The 19,196-nt window shown below is 28.0% G+C and overlaps 1 protein-coding gene across 3 annotated transcripts; it reads right to left on the bottom strand.

Annotated features, from left to right (window-relative positions):
• Positions 1-1,734: 1,734 nt before the first annotated feature.
• Positions 1,735-12,335, bottom strand: LOC105363565 (acyl-CoA:lysophosphatidylglycerol acyltransferase 1). Of its 3 annotated transcripts, none has more exons than XM_011501298.1 (6): positions 11,105-11,615; positions 8,409-8,626; positions 3,654-3,868; positions 2,678-2,951; positions 2,460-2,605; positions 1,735-2,160 (listed from the first exon to the last, which is right to left on the bottom strand). In XM_011501298.1, exons 1-6 carry the CDS (start codon positions 11,212-11,214, stop codon positions 1,924-1,926), a joined length of 1,200 nt encoding a protein of 399 aa, XP_011499600.1. In that variant the 5' UTR covers positions 11,215-11,615; the 3' UTR covers positions 1,735-1,923. The 3 variants fall into 3 exon arrangements, with proteins under 3 accessions (XP_011499600.1, XP_011499599.1, XP_011499601.1); XM_011501297.1 differs by having other exon boundaries at positions 1,736-2,160; positions 2,460-2,611; XM_011501299.1 differs by lacking the exon at positions 11,105-11,615 and adding an exon at positions 12,115-12,335 and having other exon boundaries at positions 1,737-2,160; positions 2,460-2,611.
• Positions 12,336-19,196: the final 6,861 nt, after the last annotated feature.

The raw sequence follows: 19,196 nt of genomic DNA, 5'->3' as shown, positions 1-19,196 counted from the left end.
AATATTTAATTCGACAAACATATATATCATAAATGAATTAAAACACGAAGAAATAATAAATTTGAAACAAAAAGATGATCTAATGTAATACGTTCAGATTTTTTTTTTTTTGGTTTATTAATACATTAAAAGATAATGAATAAATATTATATCAAAGATCTTCTACAAATATGTACATATGTAGAGTACTTAGCAGTATTAGCGCAATAGGCCATACTTGACCAATTAAAAAAAAATTAAGATTTCTTAATATTTTGGAACATGTGGCTGCATCTTTGTCAATCAATTAATTTAATGATTCAATTTTTTTTTTTTTTTGGTTTTTTATTTTTATTATACCAATGAAAAGATTTCTATGCCTTTTGCCTACATAAAGTAACCTTTACTCGTTAGTTTAAATATTTTTCTTTTATTTTAAATACTTGCTAGGCTCCGAGTTAAAAAAATTCTATTTACAGAATGATATATAATAACTGCTAACAAGAGCAAGGCACGATCAATTTGAAGTGTCATTCATTCATAGCAAATAATCAATTATCGATAAATTAATTAACTGGTTAACACGTCAGTGAAAAAACGAGAAAACAATTCGTTACTTAATAGAATAGACTTAATAGTTTGCATCTTAACCATTGATCTATCGATAGGCACAAAAATTATGCACGAACGAATTAATTCGATTATTCGCATTTTTAATTTTATTAACAACTATGATAATTAATTTTCATCCGCACCAGATAAATACATACGTAATTTATTTCATAAGAAATATTTTTATTTAACAATATTGGTCATTAATCTACATATATCGTATGTTTTTCAATATTCTATCAATTTATCAATTTAATCCCTGATGTATGCATAATTATTCGTCCAAGTCATGTAATGGTAACGATAAAAGTCCTTACAAGTCAAGAAATGCTAGTTTGCAAACAGAATTGGATATTCTTTTTATTACGTGATATATATTCTTTTATATTTAGTTTATTAAAAAAAAAAAAAATCACTTTTATTTAAAAATTGAATGTTCTGACAATTTTCTAATCATAAATTTGTTTTTTTATATTATCATATATATAAAAAAGCCTTGGTGTAAATTTTAGCAAGAATTACAATACAAAATCATTTAAAAAATTTTCTCTGGAACTTTCTCCCACAAACTATGGATGTTATTGACATTGCATTGCATTAAAATATTGTTCTTTGCAGTTATCATTATTATACTATATCAATACAATCCACACGTCTTCTGTTACATTAGTATTCAATATATTCTACTTTTTCTTATTCTTAAATTTAATATTGAATTTCATTGCGTTAAATATTTCTTATTTTCAGTAATGTGCTACAATACACTCACGCTGTTTTAAAAAGTGGTTACTGTTCCCCACAAAACTAGGAACTTAAATTTCACATATACAATGTCAAGTACAAATAGTTAGATCTCATTAAATATACAGTATTAATGGCTATAATTTCGTGAAAATCATAATCATTATTTTAGTGTGCGGTTATTGCAGTTTAAATCCTTTCGCGTATGTCATTTTTTTCTTCTTCTATCTTACGATAAAGAAAGCTAATTTTATAAATAATTTTAATTACTTATGTATAATAAAAGATTTCAAAATGTTACAAGAATATTTATAATTTGGATCCAATAACAAAAAATAATGGTTATTATTAACATATAAACAACAATTATCCAGTTATTATATTGAAATTTTATGAATAATGAAGTTAAAGTTAGAATTTGATTTTATTTCAATGACATACTAATTTTTAATACCTCACAGTGTTAGTGTAAAATCACTCAAAAGCCTTACTTCAATGATAAAACTGCTGTTGTCATCAAAGTTAGAGTGACAGCACACAGTTACATCAAATATAAAATCTTTAAAAGTCCATTTTTAAAGAATAAAAGAATTACCAAATACAAGATAGAGCGTAAGAGAACATATTGTAATGAATGTAACTAGATGTCATGAAGAATAAGTGGAGGACTAGGAAACGCAAGGGATCTTGTTGAATCTTGTAATCTTCTGAATTTAGTCGTTGCGTGCCAACAAAGGTACCATGTTTGTAAAAATTATCTAAGAGAGCTTCCTTTTCAGCCCATCTGTCATACAGCCATCTTGATAATTGTTTAGGTTCTTTAGGAACCTAAAAAAGGAATAAAAAATTCAATACAAAATATAATAATTCGTAATGTTATTAAAAATCTGCGATAATTAATTCATTTTTCTTATTCAATAAATTGATTGAGCAATATAAATTTAAATATTATTAATAATAGACGGTCCAATGAAAATAGTGATTAACTATATTTGCAACAATTTTCAGCTTCAAATCACTGTTCTCAATAATATAATACTTGTATTAATGTAAGTAACGAAGTTAAAAAACAAAAACTTAGAAAAGATATTGGTAAAGTGTTGAGAATGAATGAGACTTTAACTAACCACTGAAGTAGAATATATTCGGTAGAAAAGAACTGTATCACATGGTGGTCTTGAACCAGTTATAATAGTTGGTAAGTCTATTGGTTTTCCTTGTGGATAAGCAATCGTTATGTCGAGTATCCATCTGATCTCTGGTTTTGTCATAGCTGTAACTAACATTGTTTAAATTAACTTCTAATAAATTTATAAAACTTTTATTAGATTATCAATTGTTATACTTGATCTAGAATTCAATTGTTGGTCGTCAGAGTTATTATTCTGTATGGGACCAACAACATCAAATATAGTTTGCAGAGCTCCAACTCTTGGTAAAGTTACATTTTCTAAAATAGGTAGATTATTCTTCTTAGCATATTTTTGTGAAGTTTCGAGTCTTTTACAAAGAAATCCGCCCTCTGGAAACAGTACCATCCATTTTCTATCCAAAGGTACGTATGACTGTTTTAGGTGTTTTTCCAATTGTCGCAAGCTTTCTTCTCTTCTTTTACGACCCTTGAAAGTACAATAACTTTATTATCTTATGCATTAAAGACAGGAAAAAAAAAATGAATTTGCCTCGCAATGAAAATGTCTCGCAAGTTTACAAGGAATTGAATAATAATATTTATTTTCTAAATTATTAGTTTTAAGAGAATGATATGGTATTTCTCTCTCTCTCTCTCTCTCTCTCTCTCTTTATTTTGTAATCCTATTACAATCCTATTAGTATCCTATTACAGGGTATTATTTAACAATATAAAATTAAAAGAAATTGATAGTCATAGCTTACAATGCCTTTTCACAGTTAAATAAAAATCAATAAATTTATGCAATTATTAAGAAGAATGATATTGATTTGAATGACTTTGTATATATTCAATATTTTCTATGCTCAGTGTGTTCATTAATCGAATGTCTTTTCGCTAATGTATATATTATCTTTTTGTTATTGGCAGAATTTCAAGAACAATTTCAAATTGTAAATAATAAGTATTTTGCGTTATTAGTATTAAGAAATAAAGAATTTATCTAATAATACATTATTTGTAATGGCAAATTAATTAAATATAATTTATTATACACAAGGGCAACATTAATTTCAATAAACACAAATCTATAAATTATCCTATTATTTATTTATTGATTATTTTTCCTTTTCTTTTTAAATTATATAATATCAACAATATTATCGAAAAATAAATTATTAATGCTTACTGATACAATGAAAAAATCATGATGTAATATTGAAACCATTCCGAAATTCGTGAACTTGAATATCCTGTCCATAATCCACATGAGATTGGGCAACACATTAGGCTTAGTATTAAAAGTTGTCATCAAGATAGGAACATCACCAGTACTTTGATGATTTGCAATTACCAAAGTTCGATCACTTATGATTCTATTAATGTCATCACCTTGTTCGATCACTGCAATACGTTACAAAAATATTAATTGCATGTATGTATTTTTATAGAGAGAAATATTGATTTGTTCCAAAATTCAAACGTAAGAAGCGAATCAATGAAAAATATATTTTAATATAATATGCGAGCGCTGGGTTTGTATTTTATAAATCTAATTAATGCTTCACTCATGTAACATTATAAATTATAATAATTTAAAATGAATTATATCGTCTTATATTTATTTCACTTAAATATTTAATTTAATAGTTTTTCTTTTAATTTACATTGACGTATTAAATTAATTAATCACAACTTTTTTTTTCTTTATATTTTTTATTTTTTTATTTACATCAATCAAACGTAAGCTTGATAATATTTTCAATGATATAAAATTTAGAAGTGTGATAAAAACGAATGAAATGTAAAGAACTTATGTAAAGAATGTGAGCAACGTATCTTTTCTATATATCGAGGTATTAAAAATATTTATAGCTATTAAATAATACATACCATTTGGGTAATTATTTAGAATTAGTGTTGCTATAAAAATAAAATAATTTAATCGGTGTATATTATTGGACAGACATATAATATTTAAATAAATAAAAAATACTGACCGGTGATTCGAGTTTTGAAAAATTATATTTGCTAATCGTATATACTTTTAAGTGTAGCGTATCTTGTTAATAAATAAAATTATGGCTTGGATGATGTTAAGATTTTCAACAAAAAAAAAATTCATTTATTTGTACATGAAATACGCGATTGGGTACAAAAAAAAAAAAAAAAAAAATAAATAATTCTGGTGCAAATTATAATTTTTTTTGTTTTTCACATAGATGATAAAATTGCATTGGCAACTATTTACATTTATAACATACGACTAATTAAAAGCTTTAAGTCTAAAAAAAATTTAAGCTTTGAGGGTACCGTCGTTAAGGCTAAATTTCCCGTTACGAGTATTGATGAAACCTGATTCATTTGATATTAATTAGAATATTATTAATTTTTTTTTTCTATATTTGTAACGAAAAACTCTAATAGTTTTAATGTTAGATATGAAATTCATTTGAAATAAATAGAATAAAACGTGTGTTTAATTATTAACTATAATGACGAGCATTATATATATATATATATATATATTTTCTCTCTCCCCATATTTTAAGCTAAGACAAACAAAACCTAGTAATTTGATAAAAGGTTCATAGTTTTTCATGAAAAAATATTTTAATTGTTTGGAAAAAAAATTCGAAATTCTTATAATTTTTAAATTCATTGATATATATTTTAATATTTTTTTTATACAAAAATGTATTGGACATTTTGATTGTCGATTAGACTTAATAATCTCTTTTAATAGCAGATTTTAAGAAAAATAAACGAAACGTGCCTGTTATTCCGTTAAATATAGTATAGAACATTGGCATAAATATTCTTAAAAAGATCTTTGGTACGATAAATAAATAAATAAAACATACAATGTTAATGAAAATATATTTGAAAAATGTATGGTTTCTATATAATGCCAGGTTATAAGGACGATTGTTATAATTGTCAAAATAATAATCTTCCTGATAATGTTATAATGATGATAAACGTATGTAGCACTTGGAAAATGTAAAACATCGCATGTGATGTAGCAATATATAAATCATTCAACGTAGAAAGAGTGATTAAACCATATAGATTAGGGTACACGAGACGAGCAATTAAAATAATGAATAAGCGAACGGCAAATCGGGCTTTAGTTAGAAAATCAGATAGTAAAAAATCGTTTGATAGACCAGAACTAAAATGGATATAAAGCGCTAAATAATACTTAAAATAACTGCCACGATATTGCAGGATACTCAATAGTAATTTGGTACGTAATAAAGGAAAATGTAATTTTTTCATTTACAAGATCGGGCATTTTTTATTTAAAAGTTCAGCTATTAATAATGGCGAGATGCGATGATTCCGTATATTCGAATTTCATATTTTATTGCAAATCTATGAATTCCTAATACCAATTAAAATTTATATTTTTATTTATTATGCATTGTCATAAAGTAAGAATAGAGTAGTATTTGCGTATATTTACCGCTTAGCAAAATGAAGTAAATAATTATTTTAATAACATATTCACAATATTAAATTTTTTATAGTTCATTTATTAATTCGTATTTAAAAAAAAAAAAGAAAGAAAATAAATACTTTAAAGATTCAACGTCCTATGTACAATATTGGAACGTTTAACTAATTGCGAATAATAATTTCCTTAAGAAAGGCATAATAGTGAAGAAAAAAAAAAATGCAATAACATTAATGGATAATTTAAAAACTCAAGAAACAAATCAAATAAAACGTTGATTTAGCCGTAATCAACTGTATGCAAATAAGGGTAAATTTGCGCTTATTGCAATTTATCTTCGTTAGTTATAATAATAATAATAATAGAAGGACAATAGGTATCCAAATTACACAATGCGTACAGTAAGAATGCCGTCATCGTTCCATCATGAAATGCAGTGGTGTGTCACACATTCAACATGACAGCACCTTGGCGATGCACGTGGTGAGAAATTTGATACAGCGATAGCATTTTGCAATAAATATATAATTATGTGAAAATATTTTATTTGAATTCGAACTATTGCTTTTCGCGCATAAGCTGCTTCTTGCCGATTCAATTTTCCCTAATTTATTGACATTTTTATTTACTTATTTTTTTATTGATAAGTATATACACGAAATAAATAACTGCGATATTTAATATATAAAATTTATTTACTTATATATTAATAAGTATGGCGAATCGTACAGAAAAATGTTAATATGACTGAGCTTAAAGAGAATTTTGATGAATTATTACGAAACTTATTATCAATACGTATGATTATTTTATTTATTTAAATGTCGTTAAGTTTCATATATTTCATAAAGAAGCGTGCAAATTGCTCGATCTATTTAAGAAATTCGTTTTATGGCTCGTAAATATTATTGAATGATTCTGTTACGCAGAGCGTCGCGCTCGAGACGCGAATAATTTATTTCAGGCACGATTACCAAATTTCGTATGAAAGCACGAAATTATCATTAGAACCAATACGTCTGCAAGTGTATTTGCATATACACATACTTACAGATATTGTACTGTTGTCGTTTTGTTGTTAGCCATCGTTAAGAGAATAGATTGGTATAGTGTACTTAATAATAATGAAATCTTCTGATATCATTACACGCTGTACTGTATTATTTTTGAAAAATGGAACGAAGAAAATAAAAAATTCTTGAAGAAATGTGATAAATGCGTGAAATTAAAAGATGACGATTGGACAGAAATATGGAAATATTTTTGTAGTACGATTTTTTTATTATTTTATTTACGGTATAATTGCACATTTATCAAAAGAATTTTTAGATAGATGAAATATGCTGGCAAACAAGTACGAAGTCCACATACTTAATGTTATTCATCATTTTATTTGCCATTAGGAATTCAAATATAAAAATGATAGATTATTGTGATATTGGTATATTTGTTTAAGATTTTGAAAATGAGAAATAAGACCAGTACAAAAACCTTCTAAATTTCCTTACATTAAATTACATGTTTTTGTAAATATTTACATTAATATGTAGTAATTAATGACTATCATACCTAGTAATTACAATACATTATTATAATTTTTTCGCTCATAAATATACTATCTCAAAACCATCGATAAAATAATAAATATGTAAATAAAAACAAGTGTTTGTTTAAAGTGAACGAAATAATTCATTCGACATTAGAGTAATAAGTAAAATTATCAAAATTTCGACTTACGTTGACTATTCCACAAAATATTCAGCTAAATTTTTTTTTGTTTTTGTTTTAACGATCGGGAGGGGGGGAGGGGGGGGGTGCCGATTAAATATGCGATTGCATTATTAGTTTTTAATGAATAAATGTCTACGAATATTTTAATAAATCCTTAATAGGATAAATTGATAGTTGATAATTTTAGTGAAATAGAATAAAATTTAACATCGATGCATTAATTAAATGAATATCTATCGATATTGAAGAATCATAATCATTAATGTAAAAAACATTTATATTTGTGACATTTGCTAATGATTTCAGTCTAATATATTCAAAATCAATGTCGCAATTGTTTATGTAATATTTTATTTAAAGCATTAACAAATCATAGTAGAAAAAACAAACAACATATCCCATTGGATATCTTAAAATTTTATAAAGCTAACAGTTTATACATAACATAAATTGTTAGAAATCAAGATTTAATTAGCTTCAAAAGAAATTATTTAATTTGAATCTTGTAAAAAAAAAAAAAAAAAAAAAAATAAAAATTCATTCCGAATTAATAAGATTCATTTAATGATTTAATATTTAATTTGTATTTTATTCTTCAAAAATTCTTATTTTTTTGTATTAAAAATTTTCAATATAAATGAAATATTCTCAGCAGTCGGTTCAACTAAAAATTTTTATTTACTTACACATATTGTATCTCCAGCGAAAGGTACACGCCAATACTTATAATTATGCAAATAAAATAAAATTTACCATTATATCCAGCAGACCAAGTCCACATAGACACCATTGCTAAGAGCCAATGAAAGAAAAGGCCCTCGATGCGCCAATATACTTGTGGATCATAAATTTTTATGGGAAATAGCAGCAACATCCAAGTAATATATGTTGGTATACAGTACATATTGTTTACAATAACGAATCCAGTTCGTAATAGGCATTTCAAAAATGTTGTGAGCGCTATAATTAATCTGAAAAAAGTGTTTTCATTGGTATAAATTTTCAATCATAGAAAATTAAATTTTTTCTTATTTTTATCGTAGGAAAATGAGATATCGTATCAACTATCAATATAATCATTGATAAAAATAACATTCACAATAATATCAATTCTATATGCATGTACCAAATAATATATGAGACAATAGCTTATTAAGTTCCATTTTATTCACATTTATTACCTTACCTATGCTTGACTTTTTTTTTTCTCTATACAAAAAGATAGAAGAACTATGAGAAAAATTTAAATCAGTTTATTAATTTTACCATAAAAAAAAAAAAAAAAAAAAAAAAAAAAAAAAAAAAATTAGCTGTTTGAAAGCCTTTGCGTAGTCCATTTATGCAATTATATTGTTAAGAATCAAGGCAACTCTTACAAGGCGATTGATGTTAAATTTGACTTATATCTCCCACTTATCTTCAGTTTGTGCAAGACTGTTGAAGTAAATGACCCCGTTGTCAATATGAGACGTTAAAAACAACTTTGTATACTTAGTTTAATAAACTACATACACAATATTATAGTTTATTGTTATAAAAAAACAAGAAAAAAAAAACAAGAAAAAAAAAAGGCTTTTGTTATGACAAACAACTTATTATGCTTATATTATTATTTTTTTCAAACATAGACATTAAAAAGATTATTAATATTTATGCTTTATTGTAAAATATATTGAAATAATCTAACTAAAATGACATATATATATATATATATATATATATTTTGTACAATTTTGTACATTATCCATTGAAATGTATAATAATGAGTTCATTAGTAAAACTTGGATATACTTTCATGATTACAGTCATAATTACTAAGCACTCATTATTACATTGTGTTTGTTATTAACATTAATAAAAATAAATAACATTGCAATATATTTTTATTTAAAAATGAAAGTAAAATGTAATGTAAAATGGTAAATATTTATATGAAACAAAAAAAAAACTATAAAATATTTAATTATATATAAGGTTGAAACATAATGCCTATGGTGAAATACATATAGAATTTGTATTTTATAAATTGTAATTTTTGTTTATTATTATTTTGTTTATTTATATTTCAATTAATTTAAAAATATCAAATTGGTATTTGTTTTTAGATAATTAATTAATTTAATTTAATAAAATAATGGAAATTTTACTTTTTTTTACTTTATTTAAATTATAATTTTTTTTTTCTTTTTTTTTTTTCTTCTGTAAATTATCTATTATCCAATATAATTATAATTAACTTTACCTTTTCCTAAATCGTTTATTAATGGAAAATGTGAAAAATATTAATTGTATAAAAATAGGTTTGCTATTTTAGTTGAATAAAGTTTTTAGGATTATGTTTGTTCATGTTACTTATCATTTGAAAAGAAATATACAATGTGCAATTGGTGTTGCTTGTGACAATATAATTTCTACATTTGCAGCTTATAACATTCATACTAAATTAATATTCAATTATAAAAATATGCAGTTTTTTTTACTCTCGAGCATTGTATATTTAAATTTATTATCCTGAAATAGATATCATTTAGTTAAGGAAGATCAATGAAATAGAGATAAATTGAGATAGAGAGATAAGTTTATCGCTATTTTTAACTAAGACCCACATACATATAATACTTTTTGTACGTTACTTTTATTAAAATGGGATTATTATCATATCGAGCGGTGTAATTTGCATTAATTTAAATTCATATATTAATCTATGATTATATTTTATATGCAAGTTAACGTTTCTTTGATCATTTGCACTTAAAGATTCTCATGATTTGTAATGTACCAATTACATAGTGTTATATTAGTGTTCGGTTAAAAATCATTATTTGGCAAATAGTTTAGGAAAATTCTTTATGCCACATAACAGTTAAGAAAACGACATAATAAATTGATGAAAATATCAGCATTTACTTTTATTCTTCTATAAACACAATGTATGTCATAACAAACGTAGAAACTTTTAAACACACGATAACTCATTGTTAAGCCAGTAAATACATCTTAAATTTTAATGATCATTCGAGACATTTAATAACATAATGGAAGGGCCCTTTCTGTAATAACTAACTGTGCTCGATTAACGTTTAATTCATAATAATTTTACACCACTATTACTCTCGTTTCCTCCCCTGTTCCAAAACTTCCATATCGAGCCATTGAGTTTGCCCAGAAACAAACGAGAATAAAGTCCACCGGTCGCTTATTCGCTAAACTGCCCGAGGAGATGACCGAGACTCTCTATATTCTCACGGCGTGAGCAGGCGTTTATTTATCGAAGCTGAAAGGCGCCGATGGGAGGACGGCGAGATATTTGAAGCGGACGTCGCGGAAATCGATGAGGTGCGCGTAAACGCACAAGCCGCTCGCCCGCGAGCTTCGAGCATCGGGCATCTCACATCGATTGGCGAGCCGTCCACTCGTACCTGAACAAAATAAATCAGATCGCAACTCACCTGATGAGAGCGTTCGGGCGCTCGTTCATCGTGTCGCTCGGCGACGCGGCGACGCGGCCGTTCAGCCGAGGGTTAGCAGCACCGCCGCCACTAACCTCACTTTTGCTCATGTTTATCCTAGGGCTGTGGCGTTGCGCTGCCGCTGTCCACGGCCATGCTCGGGGCTCCCTGTCTTTCAATATTACATAATGAGCCGCTCTCGTTCTCCCGATCGCTCTACCCGTCTGTGTCCTTCACGAGTTCTCCCCACCGCGGCCCAACGTCACTGCTAAATCAACAAATTGATTTGCGTTAGTCCGTGCGAGCGCCCGCAACTATTCTCCGCTCTTCGGTCTGTGTTTGACGGAGGACTCGAGCGACTCTGCGACTCTCCTCCCCCCCCCCTTCATCCACCACGCAGATCAAATTCAGACACTCGCGCGCAAACGCATCGTCGTCCGCGCGACCACGACCACGACAACGACCACGGCCACTGGTATTGTTACTTATTCTTCTTCTCCTCGCCTCACTACACCTTTCCGCACCACGCCTCGCTTAACCTCACCGCGCCTCGCCTCGCCACGGTTTGCCTCGTCGCGCTTCACCACACCGCGCCTCACCACGCCACACCGCACTTCCCCTCACCACGTCCTACCCCAACACCGCTACTTACTATTATTATTATCATCAACAATAATAATAATTATTATTATTAATTATCGTTGTTAATATCGATGATTTATTTATTGTCTATTACCATAATTGTTTATCATCAATACCTATTGTTATTTACTACTACTATTTTTACTATCACTCTTGCTGTTGTTGTTGTTGTTGTTGTTGTTGTTGTTGTTATCGTTATGTATGGCGACGGATTATTATTCTTATTACTATGGTTATTATTGCGATAGTGGTAATCGTTTTCGTAGGCTTCGACGGCGAATTATCGATGACACCAACGAATTTTTATACTATTAACAATTTTCAACTAAACGACCGACAAAATAAAATGATAAATAGGAGGGAACTACCAAGGTTTCGCGAAAGAATCTTCAGGCGAAATCACGGCATCTCTTGCTTCTGAGCGATCAGCCCGGGCGCTGTTGCTCCGGTTCATGTCTACCCTCTTCAGCGCCCTTGATGCATCGTATGCACTTTTACACGATTTCTACGTCGCGATACGACACGACACGACACGAGTCGACCTTATCGCCTACCTCTTCCTCGCCACCACTGTCGACGTCGCCGAACATTAACTAAGTCAATTGCGCGCTCCTCGCTGCCGTCCGTCATACGAAAACACGCGCGCGCACTATTTACCACTGCGTCGTCTCCTCCTCCTCCTCCTCCTCCTCCTCCTCCTCCTCCTCATCGACCTCCTCCTTCGCCACCATATCCACCACCGCCCCTACTATTGCCGACGCTACCACCACTCCCACCATCCGCCGTCTGCCCGTCAATGAAGATTTTTCCAAAAGATCCTCAAGCGCCTCTCCTCGATCCGAATTCCACCCTTTCCGCGACCACGATGACGCTAATGCGCAGGCTAACCCGGACCCGATCGAAATTACACCCAACGTACCTCGGTGTCTTTGGCAATTAGCTGAATTGCGTGTAATCTAGGTTATGCCGCCGGAGATGCCCGTAAGTAACGCGGACCTTACTTGGGTTTGTACTCTAGGTAGCTGGGGAAGTTAGGGAACCTGGGAACCTGCGCGGATCGTTGTTTAGGGTAACGTTCGTTGTTTGGTAAACATAAGCATTAGTTTCGCGAAATGATGATAAAGCGAGCGTGTTACGCTACACAACTATTTATTAATAATCCACGTGCTGTCGTTTGTCACGTTTTTTCTTTTTTCCTTTTTCTTTTTAATTTCTGTCTTTTTTTCTTAAATTACGTACGACGATTAAATTTGCTAACCAAGTGGTATCGTCGCTGTTGGTGGCATATCCGTCTGGGGATTGAATACAAATGTCAGTGCTGAGTGCGCGCGTGGGCTACGCGGCTATAGATTATTAAACTAAAGGTTGAAAATACTTTTCCGTTTTGCAAAACTTTAAGGCTGATAATGACTTTTGAGCTGAGATCTCAACAATCTTCTTCTCTCCTATCGCGCTAGCATTCCCCTCCAATATGTTCATCGTAATCCGTAGCTTAAAGCCAAGGATCGGATTGAAAAAATTTTGCAAGCTCTTGAGCGAGTAGATCATAACGAGAGAGTCATTATTTAAATTAATCGCTAAGTCCATTATAATGTATATTCATTTCAAAAGAGTAACAAATGTGGGCTCGTTAAAGTATCTTATTAATCAAGAATATATTCCAATAAATTGTGCGAAGGTTGAATTCGGCAGTTGAGAGCACGAATAAGACGATTGTAGTTTGAAAATCCTAGAAAATAATATTAAGAGCGTGGCAAAGAAATTACATATCATGCATATCGCCAATCTAAATTTGCAATTTCATTGAGAATCTTTTTATAATTTCAAAAATTGTTAATTACTTATTTTGAGACCATCGCGCAATTGCACGCGTTATTAGTTGCTACAGGAATACTTATTAAATCAATACTTGATCGCTGTTTTAATAAGCGATTTTTTATTTTATATTTTATAAGCGTTTTATAAGCGATAAAACATATAAGCATAAATGTTTTAAAAGAATAATTTCAATGTGCTTTCTTTAACATTATTTAATGAGATACGGATGAGATTTACGGATTTGTTATTGTGATTATTCTTACCTATCAAGTACTTTTCATTATCGTACGGAATCATTTCAGTACTTTTATGCGATTGTCTCGTTAAAGCATTATAAATTCTTCTAAATATTTCAATAGCGCTATGATGCTCTATGCTCAATCCTACGATGAACTGAAAAAAAAAAAAACTAAACAAAACAAAAAAACTATAGCATACATTACTTAATTATTCTATATAATGTTGATTTTTACATAACAATCGATAATGTATTTGTGCAATATATTTATTTACTTTGAAATATAATCGTTGCATTGTAATGACTAGCGCGTATTTTGTGCATAAAAACAAATGTTTTGCCTCGGCTTCGTACAATAAATTTCAACTTAAGCGTACAATGAAAAAAAATTCTAATCATTGAACATATAGAGCTTAAAATTATCGATTCAATTATAATAATTAATTAGATCATTATTGTCAACGTTAAACAATTTCATTTCTTAGAGAAATAACTCGTAGAATATTAATGTAAGGTAAATACTTTTTTCCTTCCTGCGTAGAAGAATAGTCGGTAATTTGAATATTAAAAGCTAAAAACACTTTTTTTTTATTCTTCTATTCTATTCATATACGCGTCGAAGAAATACGTGATCGCATCATATTATTTTTTCTACGGTTTATTAAGTTATTCGAGCTAACGATTAGAATACGTTAAATGATCATAAATCGAATAATCATTCTCTATTCAATGCATAACATCATTTATAACATTTAAGTAATAAAAATTTAATGAAAAAAAAAAAAAAAAATTATATTCCGTAAATGTTTGTTCCAGGACCGCGATTATGCGATTATATTATTAAACTCAATTGCATTGCTATTAACTCGACAGTTAATTAATTGTTATTACTAATTTTAAATATTCTATTAATTCCACATAAATATTTATATTTCTTTTTTCTTTTTTCATTCTCTGTTACAAATTTCGTATTCAATATCGCTTATTAACCTCTGGACAATAACAATTAATTCGGAGGTAAACCGGTTAATACCTTTCCTACTGCTTTCATTAGACACATTTTTATTTTATTCTCTTTTAATTGGTACATATGGTAATACTAACAAATCCTTATCCCTTTCTTTTTATTTATATATATTTATTTATTTATTTTTTTATTTTTTTTTATTATTTTTTTTTTTGTCATTAAATAAATAGATTATAATTCATATGCGACGCTCGTAGTATTGCAAACTTCAAATATCGATGACGTAATTTTCAAAAATGAATTATCAAAGTTTTATACAAACTTTTCTATCACGGTACTATTAAAAAAAAAAAAATTAATTAATTAACATTTAATATATAATCGATAAAAAAACTTGGTTTATCAGAAAATTTATTTCTACGCTATTTTTATTATATTTGTTATCTCTCTTTTAAATGTTATGATGAATATTCTGTATGCAGTTGGTTTTACGTAAGAAACTAACAACAATCAACTTCGTTCAAAATAGGAACATTTTTCTTTTCTTTTTTTATTATTACTTTACATAATTTGACACGACAAAATTCCAAAAATTAATAATATATTTTGTAATAAAAGCCGTGCGTTCTATTACGCGTGTTGCGTGAGCTCATACAAATAAAATTAGCGTTACATAATTTTTATGCATACCTTTAATGCATTTGGATTAAAAGCGTGAACCAGATATATAAATCGTATAAAATATTAAATCTTATTAGCATATTATTGCATATTCGTCGACTGCAGGTTGAATTTTCGTATATTTAACTCTCTGTATTAAAATGAGATTCGAGTGAATTTAAAGTTTTGTTATATATCGTTTAAAATTAGTAAAATTAGATATATAATCTGTAACGATAAAAACTTACGAAATAAGTAGAAATAAAAAATTAGCATCAATTTCTTAATTAATAAGTTAAAAATTAATAAAAACAATCAATACATATAATTAAAATTTGTATTTTACTTTCGAATTTGTGATACAATTAGACCTATTGGAATCTAAATGAGCAGTCCTATGTACATTGAAGCTATACTTAAGCATTGTAGCTGCTAATAAATAATTATATATTTAATTTTAAATGAACTTTTTCGAAATTTTAGGATGATCGTTTTTTACTTACAATTACTTAAAATTACTTTCATATAAAATAATATACATAATAAAACAAATTTATACATTGAAATTGAATTTTTAAGTAAATGATCAGCCGTAGTATTGTATTTAAATAATTAATGCTTCAAAAAATTTTCTCAATTAAGATAACGGATTAAGAATTTAATACTCATCCATTTAATGTTAACTGAATTTTGCTACAGATAATTCAAATCAAACCAAAAATAAGAATTGATTTAATTATAATGAAATTGTTTTATTGGGAATGAATACTCATTACTTTGTTCAATTTGCAATAATTTATATCTACGAGTATTTAGAGAGAGAGAGAGAGAGAGAGAGAGAGAGAGAGAGAGAGATTATTCTTTAATTGTATATTGGATGGAAAAATTCTAGTAAATTTATCTTTAAAAAATTAGTGAAATATTAAAAATATAATCATAAATCGTAATAATATAAGTGCGTACTATTATTAATAAACGATGATAAATGAAAAAGTTACAAAGATTTTAGTTGACGACATTGTAACAAGTCACTTTAGTCCTTTATATGTAAAAGTTTGCAAACGCGTACAAACGTGAAAATATTAAGGAACGGACACAATAATATAGTGATATTTAATATAATAAAGTTGGAATGCACATGTAAATTATGTTTGGGTTCATACGTAATAACATACATAATTTAATCTGAAATATGCCATGAACCATTTATAAAATAAAATGAGATAAATATTAAATAACAAGGTAGTGTCAGCCAACGTAGTCAGTACAGACAAAATAAAATTATACAAATGTAAACGATAAAGATTTCACGATTCCTTCGATCATGTACGATTATTCTCAAAATTTTCAAATAATTAAAAAAAAAAAAAAAAAAAAATGCTGCATACTTATTTAAATAAATTTGATCTTTCAGTGCTAAAGAAATTCACATCGACTATATTATTGCGTTTAATAGAAATTAATGTAAATGGGTCATAGTTTTTAAACGAGCTTCGGCAACAAATCGGCAAATCAGCGGTATATTTTTCATTTTATAAAAGATGTCTTGCGTGTAAGGTGTGCCCTAAATAAATCGAATTAACCGAGTTTTTTTCCATGAAATTTAATTTTTCCTTTGACGGTAATATTATTAATAATATCGGCTCTGCGAATTTTTATATCACTGCTCGGAAGATCGGTAAAGTTAATTGAAAACAACAGCCTTGATTAATTGCGATTAACATTAAGTATTGTATTGCAATTAAAGTATTCTTTTCAAATATCACAGCTTAAACATTTTTTATCAAAGCAAATGTATGCTTAGCTTATCAAACGCACGATGACCCATTGCACGAATATTTCTCTCTGCAATTCCTTTGATACTCATGCATTTGAGCGATATCTTTTTATTGATCTCTTTTTCGTTGAAGCTCAACCCCCCCCCTCTCCCACCAAATAAGTAACAAAAAAATAGCAAAAACAAAAACCAAAAGAAAAACCAAAAAAACCAAAAAAAAAAACATATATAAAATTTTCGGTGAAGAATTTTAAATAATGTGCATAAGATCGAATACTTCGAATACACTAATGTGTGCTCATGAGAATGAATTTATTAATTCAACAGCCGAATCAGGATTATGTTTTATCCTCAGTAGGATTGCTGAATATTTTTTAATACAACGCGCTGATGCGATTGGTTTATTAATATTAGGCGATACAATTGAGTTGGAAAATTGATGAGACATTGGTATCTTTTAAGCGCGTGTTTCTCTTTATTTAAATATTAATAAAACATTCGTGTAAAATGTAAGTTATATTATTAATTATTATTGATAAGATAAACATTATATCGCACGCGCGGTAACGTAAGATCAATACTATTTCATGTTTACATTAAAATTTTTAATATTTATAATTTAATTTTTTCGTAAGTCGGTTAAGCATTTGGTTTTAATTACTGAAGTACGCTCATTTATTAAATCTGGAACACATAATGATTAATATTGCCTAAAAATGTTATTCGTACATTCGCAAAATTAATAGCCTTATTTTTTCTAAAATAGACGAAAACTTCTTAGTTTTCATTTCAGTTTATTATCAGACTTATTTAGATTAATTGTCGATTATGATAATATATCAATGTTAATTACTTATATATATATATATATATATACATTTTTTTTTTAAGGGTAATTAATTAACTTTTACCATTCAAATACACACGATAAGAACTTTGATTTTAAAAATAATAAAGATAATAACATTTTATTTTTAAAGGAGAAGATTGAACAAAAAATTTTTTTTTCAATACATTATATAGACATTTAAAAATACAAAAAGCTCATCGGTTGAAAGATAATTTAAAGAATAAAATAAGCTATGGTTTTTTTCCTAATATAATATTATTTTAAACTTTAATTTTAAACTTTTTTTCATCTTTTTTCTTGTGTGAATCATATCTCTCTCTCTCTCTCTCTCTGTGTGCGCGCGTGCGCGCGTGCGTATATTTAGGTATGTGTTGTTACATGTGTGGGAATGTGTATGCTTGGAAAGTAGAAATATTTGATAAGCATGTGAGAGCAGAAAACAATAATAAAACAAATTTACAATAATGTGATGTTGTAATGTTTTATTTTCAGTTTATCTCAGATTGGTCGTTATACTCTGTTGGAATTTTTCCAATTTTAAATTTTACATTTGTTCCTGTTTTCTTATTTTACTCTTTGAATATGCTTCGCCTTATTCGAACATTGTGTCGTGAATGTGACACTGCTGTGCAATGAGGAATGTTCACAATCTTACGTTGTGACGAAGGAATATTATATATCGTGACGGAAGTTGTTGAGATAAGGCACGTTGGCGAAATAATACATGCACGTAACATGGAAGTAATTGAAAAGTGTTTTTCGTTTTCATGCGATTTATTATATAGAAGTTATGTTTTTTTTGTTTTTTTTTTTTATGTATAACATGTGATTTGTGGAATAACATTTAGGTCAGAATAAGCCGTGTTTTGTGCTTTAAAAAAAATGTTAATTTTGACATTCGCCACTGTTCTTCTGATATTTTTAAATATTAAATTAAATTAAATATTATTGTGTAGAAATTTTATAATTGGATTTGATTATTATTAATTTTTTTTGCTCTCAAAATTGTAAAAACTAACAGAGCATTAAATGAATGATATATTTCTTGAGGTTAATTGTTGTATGAACAGCAACTCGCCAACCGAATGTTTAATTTATTATTGTATTATATAATCATATAATACAAAAATAATATTTTAA

The sequence above is a fragment of the Ceratosolen solmsi genome, unplaced genomic scaffold, assembly GCF_000503995.2.
Source record: "Ceratosolen solmsi marchali unplaced genomic scaffold, CerSol_1.0 scaffold3, whole genome shotgun sequence".
NCBI lineage: Eukaryota > Metazoa > Arthropoda > Insecta > Hymenoptera > Agaonidae > Ceratosolen > Ceratosolen solmsi.
The sequence above is the reverse complement of the archived record's forward strand: the minus strand, read 5'-3'. Positions and strand labels throughout refer to the sequence as shown.

What these genes read in the sequence shown, in the direction of transcription:
- LOC105363565 (XM_011501297.1), bottom strand. Translation starts at nt 11,214, where the DNA reads ATGAGCAAAAGTGAGGTTAGTGGCGGCGGTGCTGCTAACCCTCGGCTG. An exon ending in CGCCCGAACGCTCTCATCAG is followed by an intron (nt 8,627 to 11,104) that starts GTGAGTTGCGAT and finishes CACTTTTTTCAG; the next exon opens with ATTAATTATAGCGCTCACAA. An exon ending in GAATATATTCTACTTCAGTG is followed by an intron (nt 2,161 to 2,459) that starts GTTAGTTAAAGT and finishes TTCCTTTTTTAG; the next exon opens with GTTCCTAAAGAACCTAAACA.